The following is a 16,975-nucleotide window of genomic DNA, read 5'->3' as shown; positions in this document are numbered from 1 at the left end:
AAACAATACAACTTATTGAGCATGACTTTTTTTGTGTTTCGAAATTATCTCTCACAATTACCATTATTAGTCTTTTAACTAGTAATCTGATTTTACGGAATTCTATTGTGGCACCAGTTAGCAAAACCTGAGTTAATTACTATGAAAGCATGCATCTAAAACGTGGAGATGCATGGTTCCCGCTGTTTAGGTTTACTATGACCAAAGTACTCCGAACTCCGAAGGTAAAAACCTCATAATGATTCATCCATAAATGATAAATCCCAGATAACCAAGACACGTATGAATTTCATAAACAAAAGCTGGAAACAAATAACCGAAACACTCTTTACAAGATGTTTTTGCTTATGAAGTGATCACAACCTCACTCCAATCTAAAAAGAGAACCAACAAATCCCCCCAAATACATTATTCCATTTGGATGGTGACCACTCATTTCTGGACACTCTCCATCCTCTTTTCCCTCTCTAAGTAGGACCATTTGACGGCCGGAATATGGAATAACCATTGATACCAGATGCCACATTTGAGTAATCTGGATAGTACGAGTAACCATCATTATCCGAGTTCCTCATACCTAGATATAGCAGATCAGATCCGCCCACCTGCCACTGGTTAGGCATCACCCCGTCAACCTGCCCATTGACGTAAGAAGTACTCATTTGTGGAACATAATCTCTCATTGAATCGAAATGCCCATTAGACGACCTATAACCTCCTTGAAATCCGTGATCATGATGATGGAAACTCAGCGAACGCTCGAACCTGCAAGAACTGGTTGAGGATCCAAAATCATCATCTGCACCCAAGTCCCCAGGATAACTGAACTGTCGATTAAGCAAGTGTGGCCCACTATTAAGAGACTGGAATGTTGAACTTGCCTTTGCCGACTTTCCAACACCAGTTTCATCATCAAGCAGGTCATTTATGATATCAAGATGCGGGAACTCATCCACTAACAATCCTTGGTTCTGACGGCCAGATGTGCAGGCAGGGAACTCGGTCAAGATGTCACCCATAGATCTACTGTGCACTGGCCTGTACAAGTCATGGTGGTTTTGAATGTCATTAAGCCCGGAAGGTTGGTCATAGTGCATGCTTCTGCTTGTTTCGCTTTGAGAATTTTCCATCCACTGGGGACCATTATGTAATACATCGCGTTTAACCATGCCAAAGGGCAAACCTGTCTGGCCAGCATTAGTGCCCATTCTATCAGAGCCCTGGGGTAAAAATATCGGTGATGATACCATGGAGGACGGTTGAGAAAACCCAGAAGATTGTTTCACTGTGGAACTGGAGGAACTGGAATGGGTCAGATTGGCAGCTGTTGAAGTCACTGGGTTCCCTATTATAGCATTTCTGTAGGATTGAGGAACATAACTGTGAGTAGCAGGTGATGGATCAGGACCTAACCGACTAGATGCACTCACTGAACGTGAAAGTGGAGGAGCTGTTTGAGCCATTGAGACAACAGGAGCTGCAGGCCTGGGACCAGGAACTAAAGGAGAACTAGAAGGTCTTGACATCACGGAAAGTTGTGCTACAGATCTTTCAGTTAATCTCACACTTGCAGTTGAAGATTTTAGGGTCTCGGTTTTGGACACAGTTGTTGCTTGTGATGCAGATGAGAAAGGTGAAGATGTTTTCCTGATATGAACAGGATCTACAGTAGCGCTGGTCTTGTGTTCTTCTGACTTCATCTGAACAGTTGAGGATATGTTTCTAAGGGGACTTAATGGTGAGGATGGCACTGCTGGTATATTCTCTTTCCGTAGACTTTCATTGTCAACAGGTCTCTCTGTCTCAACTTGGTCTTTGATATTCTGTTTCTGTTGCAGTGAAGCAACATCCTCCTCCTATCAATTAGAAAAGCAAATACCATACATCAAGAAAAAAAAATGTTATAATGGAGATACGAAGTATTGAACATCAAATGAGCAAATACAAAATTTTTGGATATGCTATGATATTTTGGCTTATCCCCAAAAAAAATTAGGGGGAAAAGAAAAGGGAAAAGATGATCTTTACAGGGAACATTAAAAATTAACCAAAATTTTACTCCCATGTACAAACATGATATCCACCACCTTCAAAATCCAGATCATTTTGATTCATAGGTAAATTTGTAAAGTGTAAAACAAATCATGAGCATTTACCTAAGACTAATAATAAACTTAACATTACAACGTTCCCTCAAGCTTAAACTTGTTAAGCTTTAAGAATCCTAGAAATAAAAATAACAAACAAATGAATAGGAAGCAAAGAGCACCAAGAAACAACTCCAAGGGAAAAAATAATGAGGATAAAAATATCTTCATATAGGATAAAGATATCTGCATGGATTAGTACCGTAAGGAACACAAGGTGTCAGAATTTTACTTTTTCCTTCTTCAGAAGAATGTATAACAGCATTCCGTTCTTATTTCACATCTATTATCCCCAAGGGAAGACAGGAAATATAAAGTTTTCACTCACATGGCAGCTGATGGAAACAAGATGCAAACAATAAACATAGTAGGTATATAGAAACTTCACCAAGGGCTTGTTTGGGTACTTTGGTTTGTGTTTTCATTTCTTCTTTTGTTTTCAATATTTTCTAATTCAAATTTTGTGAAGTTTGAATGAAAACAGAAAACAGTATTCAATATTTTATTGTTTTCTTTTTTTTTTTCACAAAAAAAACATTGAAAATGAAAATAAGACCAAACAGTTCCTAGGTTTTCAGTTATCTTGAATACTACCGGACTTCTCCAAAATATAATCAAAGCGCAAACTATTTTTGATCTATCTCAGCAGAAGAATCAAGTAAAAATTATTCTAATATGTAACCAACCAGAGAGCAAGAAACACTTAATAATTTTACAAGGATTCGGGGATGGAAATTGGACCACCTTTCTTACAACATGTTGCTCAGCCCACTTTAACCGGTCCCGCAAGGAGATGACAGTACCCTTGGACTCAGATTCCCGAACCTTACTGCTTCCAGACTCATTGTGAATACCCACAGCATCTGTGGCAGAACCAGATGGTTGACCATCTGTTTCATTTGTCCAGCTACCAATATCACAAGATGCTTTACCATGGTTCTTAGCTCTACAGATAAAAGGTGCCAAATTAGGTTAAGACACCAACCATACTTGATATCAATCCAGACTAAAAGTTTAATGTATACATTTACCTGCTAGGTGACTTATGGGCTTTATAATTTGAGAAAGGGCTCCCCTTGTAATGGTCATTCATGACCACTGATGGCAATGAATCAGTTGAGCATGTTGAAGAACTATCATCTATCACTGAACTGCTCCTTTTCTCAGACAGTCCATTTTGCATCGATGAAACACCTATGCCGTTGCTACTAGCCTCAGTTGGAGGATGAGCTTCAGATGCATCAGTATCCCAATTAACAGGACTAGCATCTCTGTCTTCTGAATCAGGTTGAAGTACCTCAACAACGGCATCCACGGAGTCAGACACATCAGAAACATCTTCCATGGCATCAGCCTTTTCAGACAGACTTTGAGGCTCATCCATAATAGAATCCTTTTTCTCATCAACATCATTGTCATCTTGGTTCTTGCCATTAAGAGCCAAAGCAGTCCTCTCCTCCTTCCCTTTATCCTTTCCTTTGCGATTGTTCCGTTTTTGTTTCGCCTGTCATGAAAAAAAGTGGTCTAGTTGTCAGCCATAAAAGCAAAGTCAACTATTTCCTCATATAAACCAAATGCACTTAACATCCTTTAAGGTTGGGTTAGTTATTTTGGGCAAGTTATCTGCCAGTTTTGCAATAGATATCTTGGGATGCTTTTATTATTATGAACTATTTCAAACCCAAAGTTAGCTGCATGGAGAAGGAAAATAGAAGGTCAAGACTCATTGAAATGAAGATCCCTTGACAATGTCTCCTTGAGACCCGCACCTGTTTTCTCTTTGACTTCTTTTCCTTCTCACCGACACCACGTTTTACTTTCTGATCACTTTCAGCTTGCCATGCAGCCTCTTCTTCCCGGATGAGCTCTTCCTGTCTCTTAAGTGCAACAGCCTCCTGGTATGCAACCTCAATTTTATTGCTGCAACGTTCGATAGGTAGGAGTCAGCATATCTTAATCAACGGATGATAAATACATACATATAAACTACCAAGTACCAACACAAGAAAGAGAGCTTTGGAGCAACAGTTGAGTTGTCTCCATGTGACTTCAAGGTCACGGAGTCAAGCTGTGACACTGATAGAATATAATAATACAGAGATAGGAAAAGTAGAGAAAGAAGGGTATGATATTGATAAATGGAAATTCTCAGAATAAGCCAAAATGCTCAAGAGCCAAATTCAGAGCACTCAGTAGCTCTCCCACTCCAAAACTAGAATAATCCAAACCTAACCCTTTTCTGACCTCACTCGTGACACCTATATCTCCTCTAACAGAAATCTCTCCACACAAAAGGGCCCCCTATGGCCTTCAGCTCACCAAAGTTAGTTACGCTCTAGCCCACATGGCTTGAGGAGCCATTCCCTATGGCTGTGTTTGTTTACAAGGAGGGGACATTAAGGCATGAATACAGAGACAAAATCGTATTTGGCAAGTGAGACATAGATAGAGATAGTGTCCTGGGACACTGAATTAGTGTATTTTGCGTCTTTCTTGACGGAAAGGACACAGAGACACTGGACAGTGACACAACTTATTTTTTTATTTTTTCTTTTGTGATTTCTATCAAATTTTCATAATTACATCTTTTATCATTCTATTTTTTATTCTAAATTTTGTGTGAAGGAAAAAATGAAGGTAAATCGAACTTTTTGTTGTTTGTTTTATCTTATATTCAGTTTATCATCAAACAAATTAAAAAAAAACACTAGTTTCTGTATCTCTATCTTTTGTGTCATGTTCTCAGTGTCTTGTCTTGTCCTATTCTCAAAACCAAACGCAACCTATTTTACCTTTCCTTTTTTCTCTTGAATACACTTTCAACTCTTTGCCTTGCTGTTCCCTATCAGAAACCAACCACTAATGCATTTATCAAGTTGGAATGCCTACATTACCCTTCTCTAATATTTGTGCACCAAGCTACCCTTTATAAACTACCAACACAAGAAATAGCTGAGAGAGAGAGAGAGAGAGAGAGAGAGAGAGAGAAGGCTATGGGTATTTAAAAGCACACAATACCTGAATATATGGGCAAGGACAAATATCTCCAAAGTTCTACGACCCAATTCTGTGAGACGCCTTTCATCACGCTCTATAGAATCTTTATTGAAGTCCTCTCCCGAGTTTCCATCCTACAAATTAGGCAAGAAGTTCTCTAAGAAATGAAATGGATTCTAAAACCATGAAGCCCAACTATATCACATCCATATCCTTCTTCGTGCTCATAACCTCTAGAGCTGTTAAATGCTCTATCGATGCTAAACTTACTTCTTAAACATTACATTAATTATTAAAGGAGATATATCAATACCCGTAAGTGAACTACAGAAATTTGGTAGAAAAATAAGGGGGATCCCAACATAAATTCAACTTAGTTTTTAGCATTTGAGTAGTATAAATCCATTGCATTATAACCACTATTGTCAATATAGAGGCAGCTCCTTGATATGCTATAACTAGCACTTTTGGGCCAGCTGCTCTGCCCTTCAATCATGGATTGACTACATTAATGCTATCAACAGATAATTCCATAGTTATTTTCATGAACATGATTCCAACATCTTACCTTTGTACGATTCTGAGGACCCTTCTCCTCTTTAGGAGGGAGTGGTTCTATAGCAGCCCTTTCTAGTAGCAGTAAAACATCATCCACCAATACAAACATATCCTTCTCAACACGAATAATTGGTGCTGGCATTTCTTCACCATCCAGCGATTTTACCCTAGCCTTCTTGCACTTAGTCTGGCCTTCAAGAGCCCTCAGCCCACTGTACAAAGAGTCCATAACCAACGTAGACGTGACTTCTTTCTCTATAAAGAAGTGTTTTACAACTACCTTCAAAATTACATCTGTCTTCTCTCTCGACATGCGGCGCCTAGAATTTTGGTCAATTTCCCGCCAGAAAGCAAAGAAACTGAATGTAACAAATTACCGTATGATCAGCTAATCAAATGAAACACTGCAACTTAAAGGTCTAGCGAAGTGTCAACGAATGAATGCACAATATTAAATAGGGAAATAGTTTAGATTCCCAAAATAAAAAATTACTAGGGGGAGGCACAAAGACAGTTAAATAGATCATACAATGATGAGATGGTATATATTTCAGATTCCATGAAGGTGGCTACCTACATAAAAAATGGTCACTGAATAGGTTTGATTCTACAGTATTCATCTCTCATCTCTACCTTCCTATCCGTTCCCAATACATTAAACATTTTTCACTTTCAAGGATTGAATGCTTTCCCTCCCAACATGCCAATGATATTTTGAATTTAGAGATTGAAGGGGAATTAAACCAACTCAAATAATGGTTCTTCAGTTCAAGTTTTGAAATATTATTATTGATCAGAAACTGTGAAAAATAAATAATTTAATAACCCTGACTTTTATTAAGTCAAGGTGACAATATGGAGAAAGAACAAAACATAAGGACAATGGCATACATAGTGTGACAAGTTACAGAACAGATTATACACATACAAGAATGACACTTTTGTAGCAAAGCATAAAGTACCTCGACCACCTAGCTTTATCCTCTATCAACTTCCCAAGCTTGCTTCTTCTCTCTTCCACAAAGCGCCGGCAAATTTGTTCTACATTTGTCAAATATACCCTAACAAGTTCTCTCCTATACTGACAATCAAGGCAACGAAAAGGTCTGTCTGATTTCTCCCTATGCATCAGAAACAAAAAGTTAAATAAGATCACACATCTGAACCAAAAGCTCCAGCTCAAAATAAAAACTAAATAAACAAGGTTTACATTTCTCATTGTCCAGAGGCCCAGACGTCATGAAATTTCTTTTTTTATATATAATTTGAAATCCTATCATTTTTTGTATGAGATTTAGAAGGGAATAATTTGTCATTTGGACTTTAGGAGTAAATATATTAAAAAGGCCTTTCATCCAACAATATATACCGCTCTCCTGCATCAACAAACCAATAACACATGTTTATAATTGGTTTCAAACTGCTACTACATGTGTGCTCATTGTCATCTTTCATAATAATTATGCAGCATCCATGATTTATTTATTTCTCTAAGTTAGATCTGATTTCTTCTTTCCCATCTTTCAATTGTTTAGCAATCATATTTTTATTAAAGCTAACAAAGGTAATCCACACAGCTATAGCAACTCAATATTTTAACAGAAAATATCTTAAACACGACAAGATAACATTTAACACAAATTTTAGGCCCAAAAAGTGACAGAAAAATAACATTGAAAAGGCCTATGGAGAGTAGAAGTCTAAAATTTCTGTGCATCAATCATCATAATGGAAATACAGGTTGCCACATATAAATCCAAGGCTTTATATAGCCTTGCCACAAATATTACATAACGACAAGAACTACTGTAGGCCCTACTTCGCTTAAGAGATTTTGCATCACAAAACCAGTGTTGTTTCTTGCTGGTTCTCAATTTACTAAAAGGGATATTGAGCAATCACTCTAACTATTACAACTATAACCTATATAAAAATTTCTTCTTTCTATATATTTTTAGAAAACAAAGTTGAAAACTGTGGACAAACACTAATCAGTAGCACAGTAACAAAGCTGCACAAAAGATGGAGGTGAACTTGAACTTGAACCTGAAAGATTCCAATAACATAAACTACGTATAGAATACCTAATGACTTGAACTTGAGCTTTTATTATCAGATTGTCAGAAGTGTCAACAAATCCATCATACACCTTGGAAAGCTCCATAAATTTTTTCCATCCCCAGTCATGCTCCTTCTTCCAAAATCGATGCAACGTATCTGGAAGGTATAAGTGTCTCAATAATGCTGATAGAAAAATTGTAAACTCCAGTAGTAATAAAGCAACTATTAGCCAGCAAACCAGAATATTTTGATTTCTTTGGGTCTTTGTTGACCACGGCAATTGTGAATTGCGCGAAATGGCTCCATCCTGTATCACCCCAAAGAAAAGGGAATATAAGCGAAACAATCTGGAACCAGTTACACAGAAAGTGAAACTACAAAATGATACAATCTTCAAAAAAAATAAAAATAAAAACAAATTGAGATTTTTTTTTCTGTTTTGACAAAATTATATGTATTATATGTTTTGTGAATTGAACCTGGAAGAAGTTTATCATGATTAGCCACACACAGAAACAGCGAAAGATGATTGCAAACATCACAACCTTGTGGATAGATTAAAATATACCTGCCACACGCCAAAGGATGAGTAAGTCAACAAAATCGACACTACGTATTAAGCAATTAGCAAGTCATATGGACCATCTTTGCAAACAAAACAAATTTATTAGTTAGTATGTACCAAAAGTACATCAAAGACTTGAATTCTATTAACGCATCTGTTAGAAATAGAGAGTATCCTGTGATATATCTAGAATATCGCAAACTTTCATGATTATTCCCTTGGTTAATTAGGATTAGAGTTTGTGTTGTTATAAATGGGGGATTGATGCTTTGTAATTTTACACATCACACTTCACACCACCTGCAAACTTCCATTAATTCACTCTTTATTCTCTTTTTACCTACACTCTTACCTAAAATTCATAATCTTAACATGGTATCAAAGCGGTACCAACAATTGTGACCCATGGCATCTTTCTATGGCCAGGTTCCAATCATTTGAAACTTATATTTTTAAGAATCTATCCCATCTTTGCTTTATACCTGTTTCTTCAATCTTGCTTCTAGTCTTCATTTTAAAACTTTCCTCACACAGCTACTGTTTTAAAAATGCACTATTAACCCTGGTGTCCTTTCCGCCAACTTTTCCAGCATTCTTTCTAGCCAGCTGTTACCATGCATCACTCCAGCAGCCTTGAACCTGTGTCACGTGTCATTCCACCAGTCTCCAACACTTCTTTGCCATCGGCCACCATTCCAGTCCTAATTCAGGCGATCGACCTCACCAACAAAACCATCACCTCCTGCACATTTCGTTTCCTACAGACGCATCTTCACATGGTCTCCCACGTGGCATTAAACACCTCACCAAGCTTCTGCACATTTGAAGACCTGCCACTGTCTGTCCAACAAGAGAAGGTGCATGTAGAGGACCCATCTTATAAGCCTTAGAGTTTGACTGTTGCCATCATTGAATATTGATGCATTTTTGGGCTATTTCTGGTACCAGAATTGCTATTGGACCTCTGCAGAAGCAGCTGTCTGGCACTGCACTCTCTTATCCATTACTTTCTGGTGATGTCGCAATGGTGTTCTGAGGTACTAGGTAAAAGGTTTTAATAAATGGAAGCAACATCTAACCAAGTTTCATCCAATAAATCTTCATATTTTCGGGTATTTTGCAGCAACATTTTCCGGTTTTCCTTCAAGGATCTCATCCATCCTTTGAATTAAAATTTGGCTTTAGTCATTCTTAAATTCCTATACCGAGGCTTTACCAAAAGAGATAACCAGCCACAGAACTTGTTTGTAACTTGTGGAGCAACTCTAAAAGTATTTGCCCAAAACAGGGTGGCACTCATTTGTCATGCCCAATCCCATCCTTTGAATTTTACAATATGGATTTCATCCTTTGCTCAAGATTATAATTGTTACCAACAAGATCTAACATACAAATAGGTTTGAAGGTTTTGATCAAAACAATGCAAACAGTAATGTCTAAAGCACAAAATAACAAAAAAAAAGTGATCAAGTCCTATAAGTCTATCTAAAGGAACATACCATTTGTAGCCGCCAACCTCAAAGGCATTACTGCGAAGTTCCCTTTTGGTAATCTGAGAAAACTTCTCTATCTTCCATGTATATTTTCCATACAGTTCAGAAGGTTTTGGTCCTGTACAATGAAAACCAAAACAATAATCAAAATATAATAACATCCATTCACTTAGAAACTTTAACAACGATAATCAAAGTATAATCACATCCATGCACTTGGAAAGTTTAACAGCCGATTTAAAGGTCTGAGAAATTTGATGGTATAATAATCTCACTACAAAACTTACTAAGAGACAAGCAGAACTGCTAACAGTGTATCTAAGTGACAACACATAACATGATGTCTCATTATTAGTGCAAGACCCAAATTGTTACCAAACATTTTCATACAAACTGAATAATTAACCAAACCACTAAAGTCAACCAATTAACCAAAAGAAAAAGGAATGAGATTTTGTCACATAACATGACATCTAATTGAAGTATTCTTTATAACATAATTACCATCCCCCTAAAGCTCACTCAGCCATGTGTGTGTGCGGGGAAAAACCGAGGAAAGAAATTTACCACCATCATCTTCGTCATCAGTGTCCCAATAAGGAGGTGAGGTAGACGTGATTCCATTCTCAACCTGCTCAGATGATCGCCACTCTGCCAATGCATCCCCAGATTGACACCGTTGCCCACTTGAGATTCCCTCCGCAGATTTTCCCACTCCAGACTCCTCACTGACAACCCCAGCCATTCCCTGATCAGGAAATAGTCCACTAAATCTCCGCTTACAACAACCACTGTAAAATAATCAAATAAACAAACCCAAATCAACCCCTAAAACCCCACATTATTTTATCAGACACAATGATGCACAGTTGGTAGTAAGTATATCCATTCCTAACGGCATGACAAAAATCATTTAAAATCAAATCATAACCAACAAAAAAAAAGGCAAAGATGCTTTGCCAAGGAAAATTTAAGACAACAAAGAACAAATTAAGCATCCAATTTTAAATTCTCCCAGTTAAGAACCAGAAAAACAATAACACTCTCTTCTTCAGAACTCATATCAATTAAACTAATGCAACACCAACCTTCCCAATTTCAGCTCAAAATTATTGAAACCAAACACAAACACAAAGGCAAACTCAGCCAAAAACCCAAACATCAAATAAAACCCTAAAATAAAAAATTTCAAAAACAAAAAATACTCAATCAAACTAATAGTTAAAACAATCCTAATTAAAATAAAAATCAAGCAACTGAACAATACGCGATGGTGGAACTACCTCTATGAGGCAAAATAGCATAAAAATCAAAAACCGAAAATTCACAGCCAAAACAAACATTTGCAAAGAAAGCGAATATCTCAGGCAATAATTCACACGAATAAATAAAAAAACAAAAAGAATGAAAAAAAAAGGGGGGATAATATGATCAGAATAGGGAAATTGAAGAGTGAAACAGAAAGAGAATGAGTGGATCGATGTGAAGAGTGGAAGACAAACCTGGGAATCGAAGAGCGGAGGTTTGTCAAAAGGGCGCAATCAGAGCCCTGAGATTTTAGAGAGAGAGAGAGAGAGAGAAAGAGAGGCGAAGAGAGAGAGAGAAGAGAAATAGGTTCAGCAGCAACAGAGAGAGAAGAAAGAGAGCAAAAGCATAACCCAAAACAAACCCCAAAATTAAATAAATTAATTAAAAATTATATTTTTTTTCAGATAATAAAAAGAAAAATAAATATTTTATTCTTTCTTTCAATCACAATTGTTTCCATACTTTCCTTATAGGCTTTTGCATTAGAAGAACACGGGTTTCCTTTTTCGTCCCTATTTAGTAGTTTTTCCATTTTTTATTTTTCATTGCATTTTAAAAAAAAAAACAACAACAACAACAACTACACAGCCGCCACTTTCAGTTTCTCGCATGATTTTGGCTTTTGTAATTTTTCTTAGGTTTCAATTTTATTTGCGTAGGGAAAATACACTATTTTTTATTTAAATAAGAATTTAATTGTAATGGAATTTTAGTATTTACACCTACATTCTATTACTAGTAGCGTCACGTCAATAAAAATAACTAATTTTTTACATGAATCACATAAATAGTTATTCAAAAAAAAATATATTTAACGACTGAATAAAATATTTTAAATTGTATATTAAAATTAAATTCTTTAAATAAATATATAATTTTTATGATAAGTTAACATTCAATTTGTGAATTTATTCTTTAATGAAGTAATTAATGGTGAAGACTATAATTATGAGTTTTAAAATTTCCTGGCACCATAGAAAATATATTAGAAAAACCAAAATAAAAAAAGTTTACTTTATAATTATCAAAACCTTATTTAAAATTTTAAAATCAAAATGATCAAAATAACCAAAATAGAAATTAAAAAATCCTTTATAGTAAAGTGAGAGAGAATAGGACTGATGGAGGAAGTTGGATCTCCTGCACTATCATTGCGTAATCTGTTACTTATTATATCGGTTATTGCTGCTCCCTAAAGTATCTGATAGATTAATATGAGACCGATTAACAAGAATAACAAAGTCAACATAATAATCATTCACTGGACGTTGTTGTTGAAGCTTAAAGATCAATTCGTGTGGAGATTCGAAAAGTGAGGTTCCCAAATTTGATCTCTATGGAACACTTTGAGTTGAGGCTATGAGCGAAACGAACAAATGGTGTTGAATGTTGAGACATCTGAAACCAAGGAATGACCATGCTAGTCATATGGATGGCAGCAATACCGATTTGGTCTTCTTTTGGCACTCTGAAGAAATTAAAATATTGATCGACAGAAAAGATTCAACTCAATGTATCAGAAACTATCAAATTTTGGTAAATCGAAACTCACCCTTCCTTGTTGTCAAGGACGAGAGAAATTGTCGACTCCAGAATTTGATTCTATAGATGACTTGTGTACGGCTGAGTGGCTCCTATTATAATCAGAGAGAAGTTGAGGGATGGAGAATTAGATCGCCTCCAACTTCAGATCCATCACCTCCATAATGCGCTCATGTTCAGTGCCTCTCTGATAAGATAAATAAATAGGAATAAAAAACACAGCAAAAATAAGAAGAAATATAGAATTTTTCTACTAGATCTTTAAGAAATCTATTTTTAGCAACTTAGGTTGCCAAAAGAGCTTTTTCAACTAGACCTTCAAAGAATTATCCTTGACAACTTAGATCAAAGGGATGAAACTAAAGAAGCTAACATTAAGAGTTACCGTAGGTTGGATTCTTCAATTTCTTCATTTAACAAGTAAAGTAAATCACTCACCTCACTTAATGTAACACCCTCACTACTAGAATGTCACGCTTTTGGCTGCACCACGCTGATAACGATGATATTACAACGACTTCTATATATATATATATATATTTATTGCTACTGCACTGTTCATTCTAGTTCCCACTGCCTTTTTTGCTTAAGATTTAATATTAGTTAGTTCTATTTCTCGATAGGGGCAAGGGAAGGGGTATAACTCATATATATAATAGTAAGTAGGAGCCTTTACCTAAAAAAATTATCGACTTTTCTTTGAAAAATCGGAAATATTTTTCTTTTATATGGACATACATACATTCAAATTATCACACACTTTACATTCACAAGAATAACTTATACAAGAAACATACAAATATTACATATATATGTAATTACATTCACAACTCTTATCCCTCTTTACAAAAATGTAAATATTGATAACAAAGGTGAGGAAAAATATCTAAGATATTAAAACAAATCAAGTACAACCAAAGCCTCAGTAAAATTTTCATAGTCGTTCGTTTCCTGAAAAAGATAGGACTGTAAGGGGTAAGAACATAACCACACGTCTTAGTAGAGTTTCAGAATTGTTATAAAAAGATGTGTGTGTGTGTGTGTTTTTCAGCAGTGATCATTGCTTATCTTATTAATCTTATTCTCTAAACATTTGTCTTATTCCTAACTCCATCTAGTTCTTTAATCATTAATTCGCCAAGCATCAATCTTTTCCCCAAAACTAACAATTAATCATCCCAATCACACATACATACATCATTTACAAGACTTTCAATCTCAACATATCAATTTCACCAACATCACCAAAGGATATAACTTACCCAACCATGGCCTCCGGTCCAAAATTCATTCACATTCAACCTATCATGGCCTCCGGCCCAAAATACACCACAACACATCAAGAGATATAACTAAATTAATTAATCACGATCTCCGGCCCAAAATTAATTCCACATTCAAACAATCATAATCGTCAATTTCTTACAAGCCACCACACTCCACCATAATTCGAACCAACAAGTGGCATTCACAAGTAATCAGACAGACAATCAAACAATCACACATAGAGAACAATTATGACAAGTAGTATAAGTAGCCGTTAACAGGATATCAATTAGGTAAACCAAATAATTATGTATACCCAAGCAATTTCAAACAAATGCAGTATGATGCATGCCTATTCTACTAGTCGTTAGTTCAAGTGTTGGTTAAAGTGCCAGACCTGACACATCCGGTAACTAACCCGGACATTGTCTCTCTGTTACGCATTCCCAAGAGGAAAAATATACGGGCTTATCATAAGCCAGTCTCAGAGGGAGAGTGTTCTGTCACATTTTCTACTGGAGGTATGATTTTATCTCGGAGGGAGAGTGCCTTGTCTTATATCTCAGAGGGAGAGTGCCCTGTCACCTTGCAATCAGAGAGAATATAGGCAAAACAACCCACCACATCCCTAAAAGAAACATTCCAAGCTTATCACAAGCTGGTTTCAGAGGAAAAGTGCCTTGCCACTTGTCTCAGTGGGAGAGTATCCTGTCACTTTACAATCAAAACTCACATCTCAAGATAACTACGCAAGCGGAACAAAATCCACGACCTTGCCATGCAAGTGGGACGTAACCCACGCCCTTGCCAATCAACAATCATTATCAACCAAACTCATTATCATTATCAAATTCATCATAATCATAATCAAACATAATCAAGTTCATAATCAAATCCGTAATTCTACATAATCATATCCATCACAAGATTAATTATTGACTTACTCAACCTCTTGAGCTAAGACCAAGTCAACCTAACCCTCAGTATTTAGCAAGAAAGCTAAGAACACAAGAGAACACAAGAGAAAGTTAGATTTAACGACATTTGTATAGTTTTCTGAAGTGTTTGAGAATGTTCTAGATGGTTTCGGAACGTTCTAGAATGTCCTAGAAGGTTCTGGAATATCCTAGAGGGTTCTAGAAGACTCTGGAAGATCATGGAATATTCTAGAAGAGTATTGATGTATATAGAAGTATGAATAGTAATATGGAATAATCTAGAAGTGTTTATAAAGTTGTGATATGATAGATATTTGTATTGAAGGTTCTAGATGATTATATTTAATCCTAACCATCCATTGAGGAGGTAGATGGCTATAAATAGGGGGGTGAGAGTTAGTGTGTGAATCGTTGTGAGTCATTTGTAATAATATTTGAGTAATAAAGTGTTCTTTCCACCAAAGCTTCCTTTCTCTTGTGTTCTCTTGTGTTCTTAGCTTTCTTGCTAAATACTGAGGGTTAGGCTGACTTGGTCTTAGCTCAAGAGGTTGAGTAAGTCCGAGTGTCGGCACAGTAGCGTTGGAGTGTGTCCAAGGTCGTGACAATTTAATATCAGAGCAAGGTTCGAGAGGGAGCACAAGTGGTTTGTGGGTATGGCTTCTAGTGTAACCATGGAGCATGTTGAGTCTTAAAGGGGAAGGGACGCTATTTCTTCTCAATGGGGAGGCAAGAAGGCCCGTTCTTCAAGTGAGCCTAGAGGTAAGGACTCTAACTTCTTAGAAGAGAGAGTTTCTATGTTGGAGAATATTCTATCCTCTATGGATGAGCTCTTCCAAAGGATAAAACATGACAAGGAGACCCTCGAGGCTCACGTGTTAGGAGAACTAGATACTTTTAAAGAAAGCATGCTCCAAATCGAAAAGAAACTTGAGAATTCCTTGAAGCTATTTGAGGAAGTTCGAGTTTGGTTCGAGGAGGCAAAATCTCGACCAACCATTATAAGGGAGACGACAAAGATTGATCTCCTAAAGCCAAAGGAGTTCAAGGGCATGAGGGACGCTCGAGAGGTGGAGAACTTCCTATGGCAAATGAAGATGTACTTTGAAGGCCAAGGGGTGGTCGAAGAAGCAATAAAGGTACGCACTGCAGCTCTCTACCTTTCTGATAATGCTACTTTGTGGTGGAGGAGAAAGTGCGTAGATATGGAAAAGGGTACTTGCAATATAGCCACATGAGAAGATTTTAAAAGAGAGTTGAAAAGACAATTCTTTCCTGAGAATGTGGTCTATGAAGCAAGAAAGAAATTGAGGGAGTTGAAGCACAAGAGTATAATTAGCGACTATGTAAAGGAGTTCACTACTCTCACACTTCAAATCCCCAACTTTGCATCAGAGGATGCATTGTTCTTCTTCATTGATGGACTCCAACCTTGGGCAAAGCAAGAACTACAAAGAAGTAATGTTAAGGATGTCGATGAGGCCATCGTGGTGGCCGAATCACTCACTGAGTATCATAGAGGAGACTCTAAAACTAAGTCTTCCTCTAAACCTAGTTCTATTAAAGGTGGGGGAGACAAGGGGAAGAGTTTCTCAACCAAGAAGGAAGGGAAATACTGATGTGTGAGCATCTTTCCTATCTTTTCCTAGTGAATTTGCATTTAATTTGTTAAGTTTTATCAAGAATTTATTATCTTTCAGCCATTATGGATGCTACTTTGAGTCTTGTGCAATTTTGTTTATTTTAGGTAGCATTCGGATGAATTTGATGGAGTTTTTGCAGAGAAAGAGAAGAAACCAAGGAGCTGACCAGCAAGGAGCGACGCGTATGCGTGACTGACGCGTGCGCGTGAAAAGCGAAGTTGCTCAGCGACGCGTGTGCGTACCTGACGCGTACGCGTGACACACGAAAAAGACCATCGACGCGTACGCGTGACTGACGCGTACGCGTGACATGCGCGGCATGCAAAAAATGCAGAAAATGCTGAGGGCGATTTCAGGCCAAGTTTTGACCCATTTCGGTCCAGAAACACAGACTAGAGCCAGGGGATAGCAGAGACTTAAGGGAGATTCACACAAGAATGGTTATGCCCACTCCAAGTTA

General features: G+C 36.9%; 1 protein-coding gene across 3 annotated transcripts; it reads right to left on the bottom strand.

The window, feature by feature from the left end:
* Window positions 1-225: 225 nt before the first annotated feature.
* LOC112775605 (TNF receptor-associated factor homolog 1b) lies at window positions 226-12,595 on the bottom strand. 3 transcript variants are annotated; one of them, XM_025819355.3, is made up of 13 exons: window positions 11,324-12,595; window positions 10,389-10,612; window positions 9,828-9,939; window positions 8,243-8,331; window positions 8,002-8,070; window positions 7,787-7,919; window positions 6,665-6,823; window positions 5,713-6,061; window positions 5,166-5,278; window positions 3,917-4,067; window positions 3,179-3,651; window positions 2,892-3,093; window positions 226-1,856 (listed from the first exon to the last, which is right to left on the bottom strand). In XM_025819355.3, the coding sequence occupies exons 2-13, from the start codon at window positions 10,564-10,566 to the stop codon at window positions 468-470; spliced, it is 3,417 nt and encodes a 1,138-aa protein (XP_025675140.1). In that variant the 5' UTR covers window positions 10,567-10,612; window positions 11,324-12,595; the 3' UTR covers window positions 226-467. The 3 variants fall into 3 exon arrangements, with proteins under 3 accessions (XP_025675140.1, XP_025675141.1, XP_072084864.1); XM_025819356.3 differs by having other exon boundaries at window positions 10,389-10,569; window positions 11,324-11,493; XM_072228763.1 differs by having other exon boundaries at window positions 10,326-10,612; window positions 11,324-11,468.
* Between the last annotated feature and the right edge of the window lie 4,380 nt (window positions 12,596-16,975).

This window comes from Arachis hypogaea, chromosome 19 (assembly GCF_003086295.3).
Source record: "Arachis hypogaea cultivar Tifrunner chromosome 19, arahy.Tifrunner.gnm2.J5K5, whole genome shotgun sequence".
In the NCBI taxonomy this organism is placed as follows: domain Eukaryota; kingdom Viridiplantae; phylum Streptophyta; class Magnoliopsida; order Fabales; family Fabaceae; genus Arachis; species Arachis hypogaea.
Note: the sequence above shows the minus strand (reverse complement) of the source record. Positions and strands in the feature narration are given on the sequence as shown.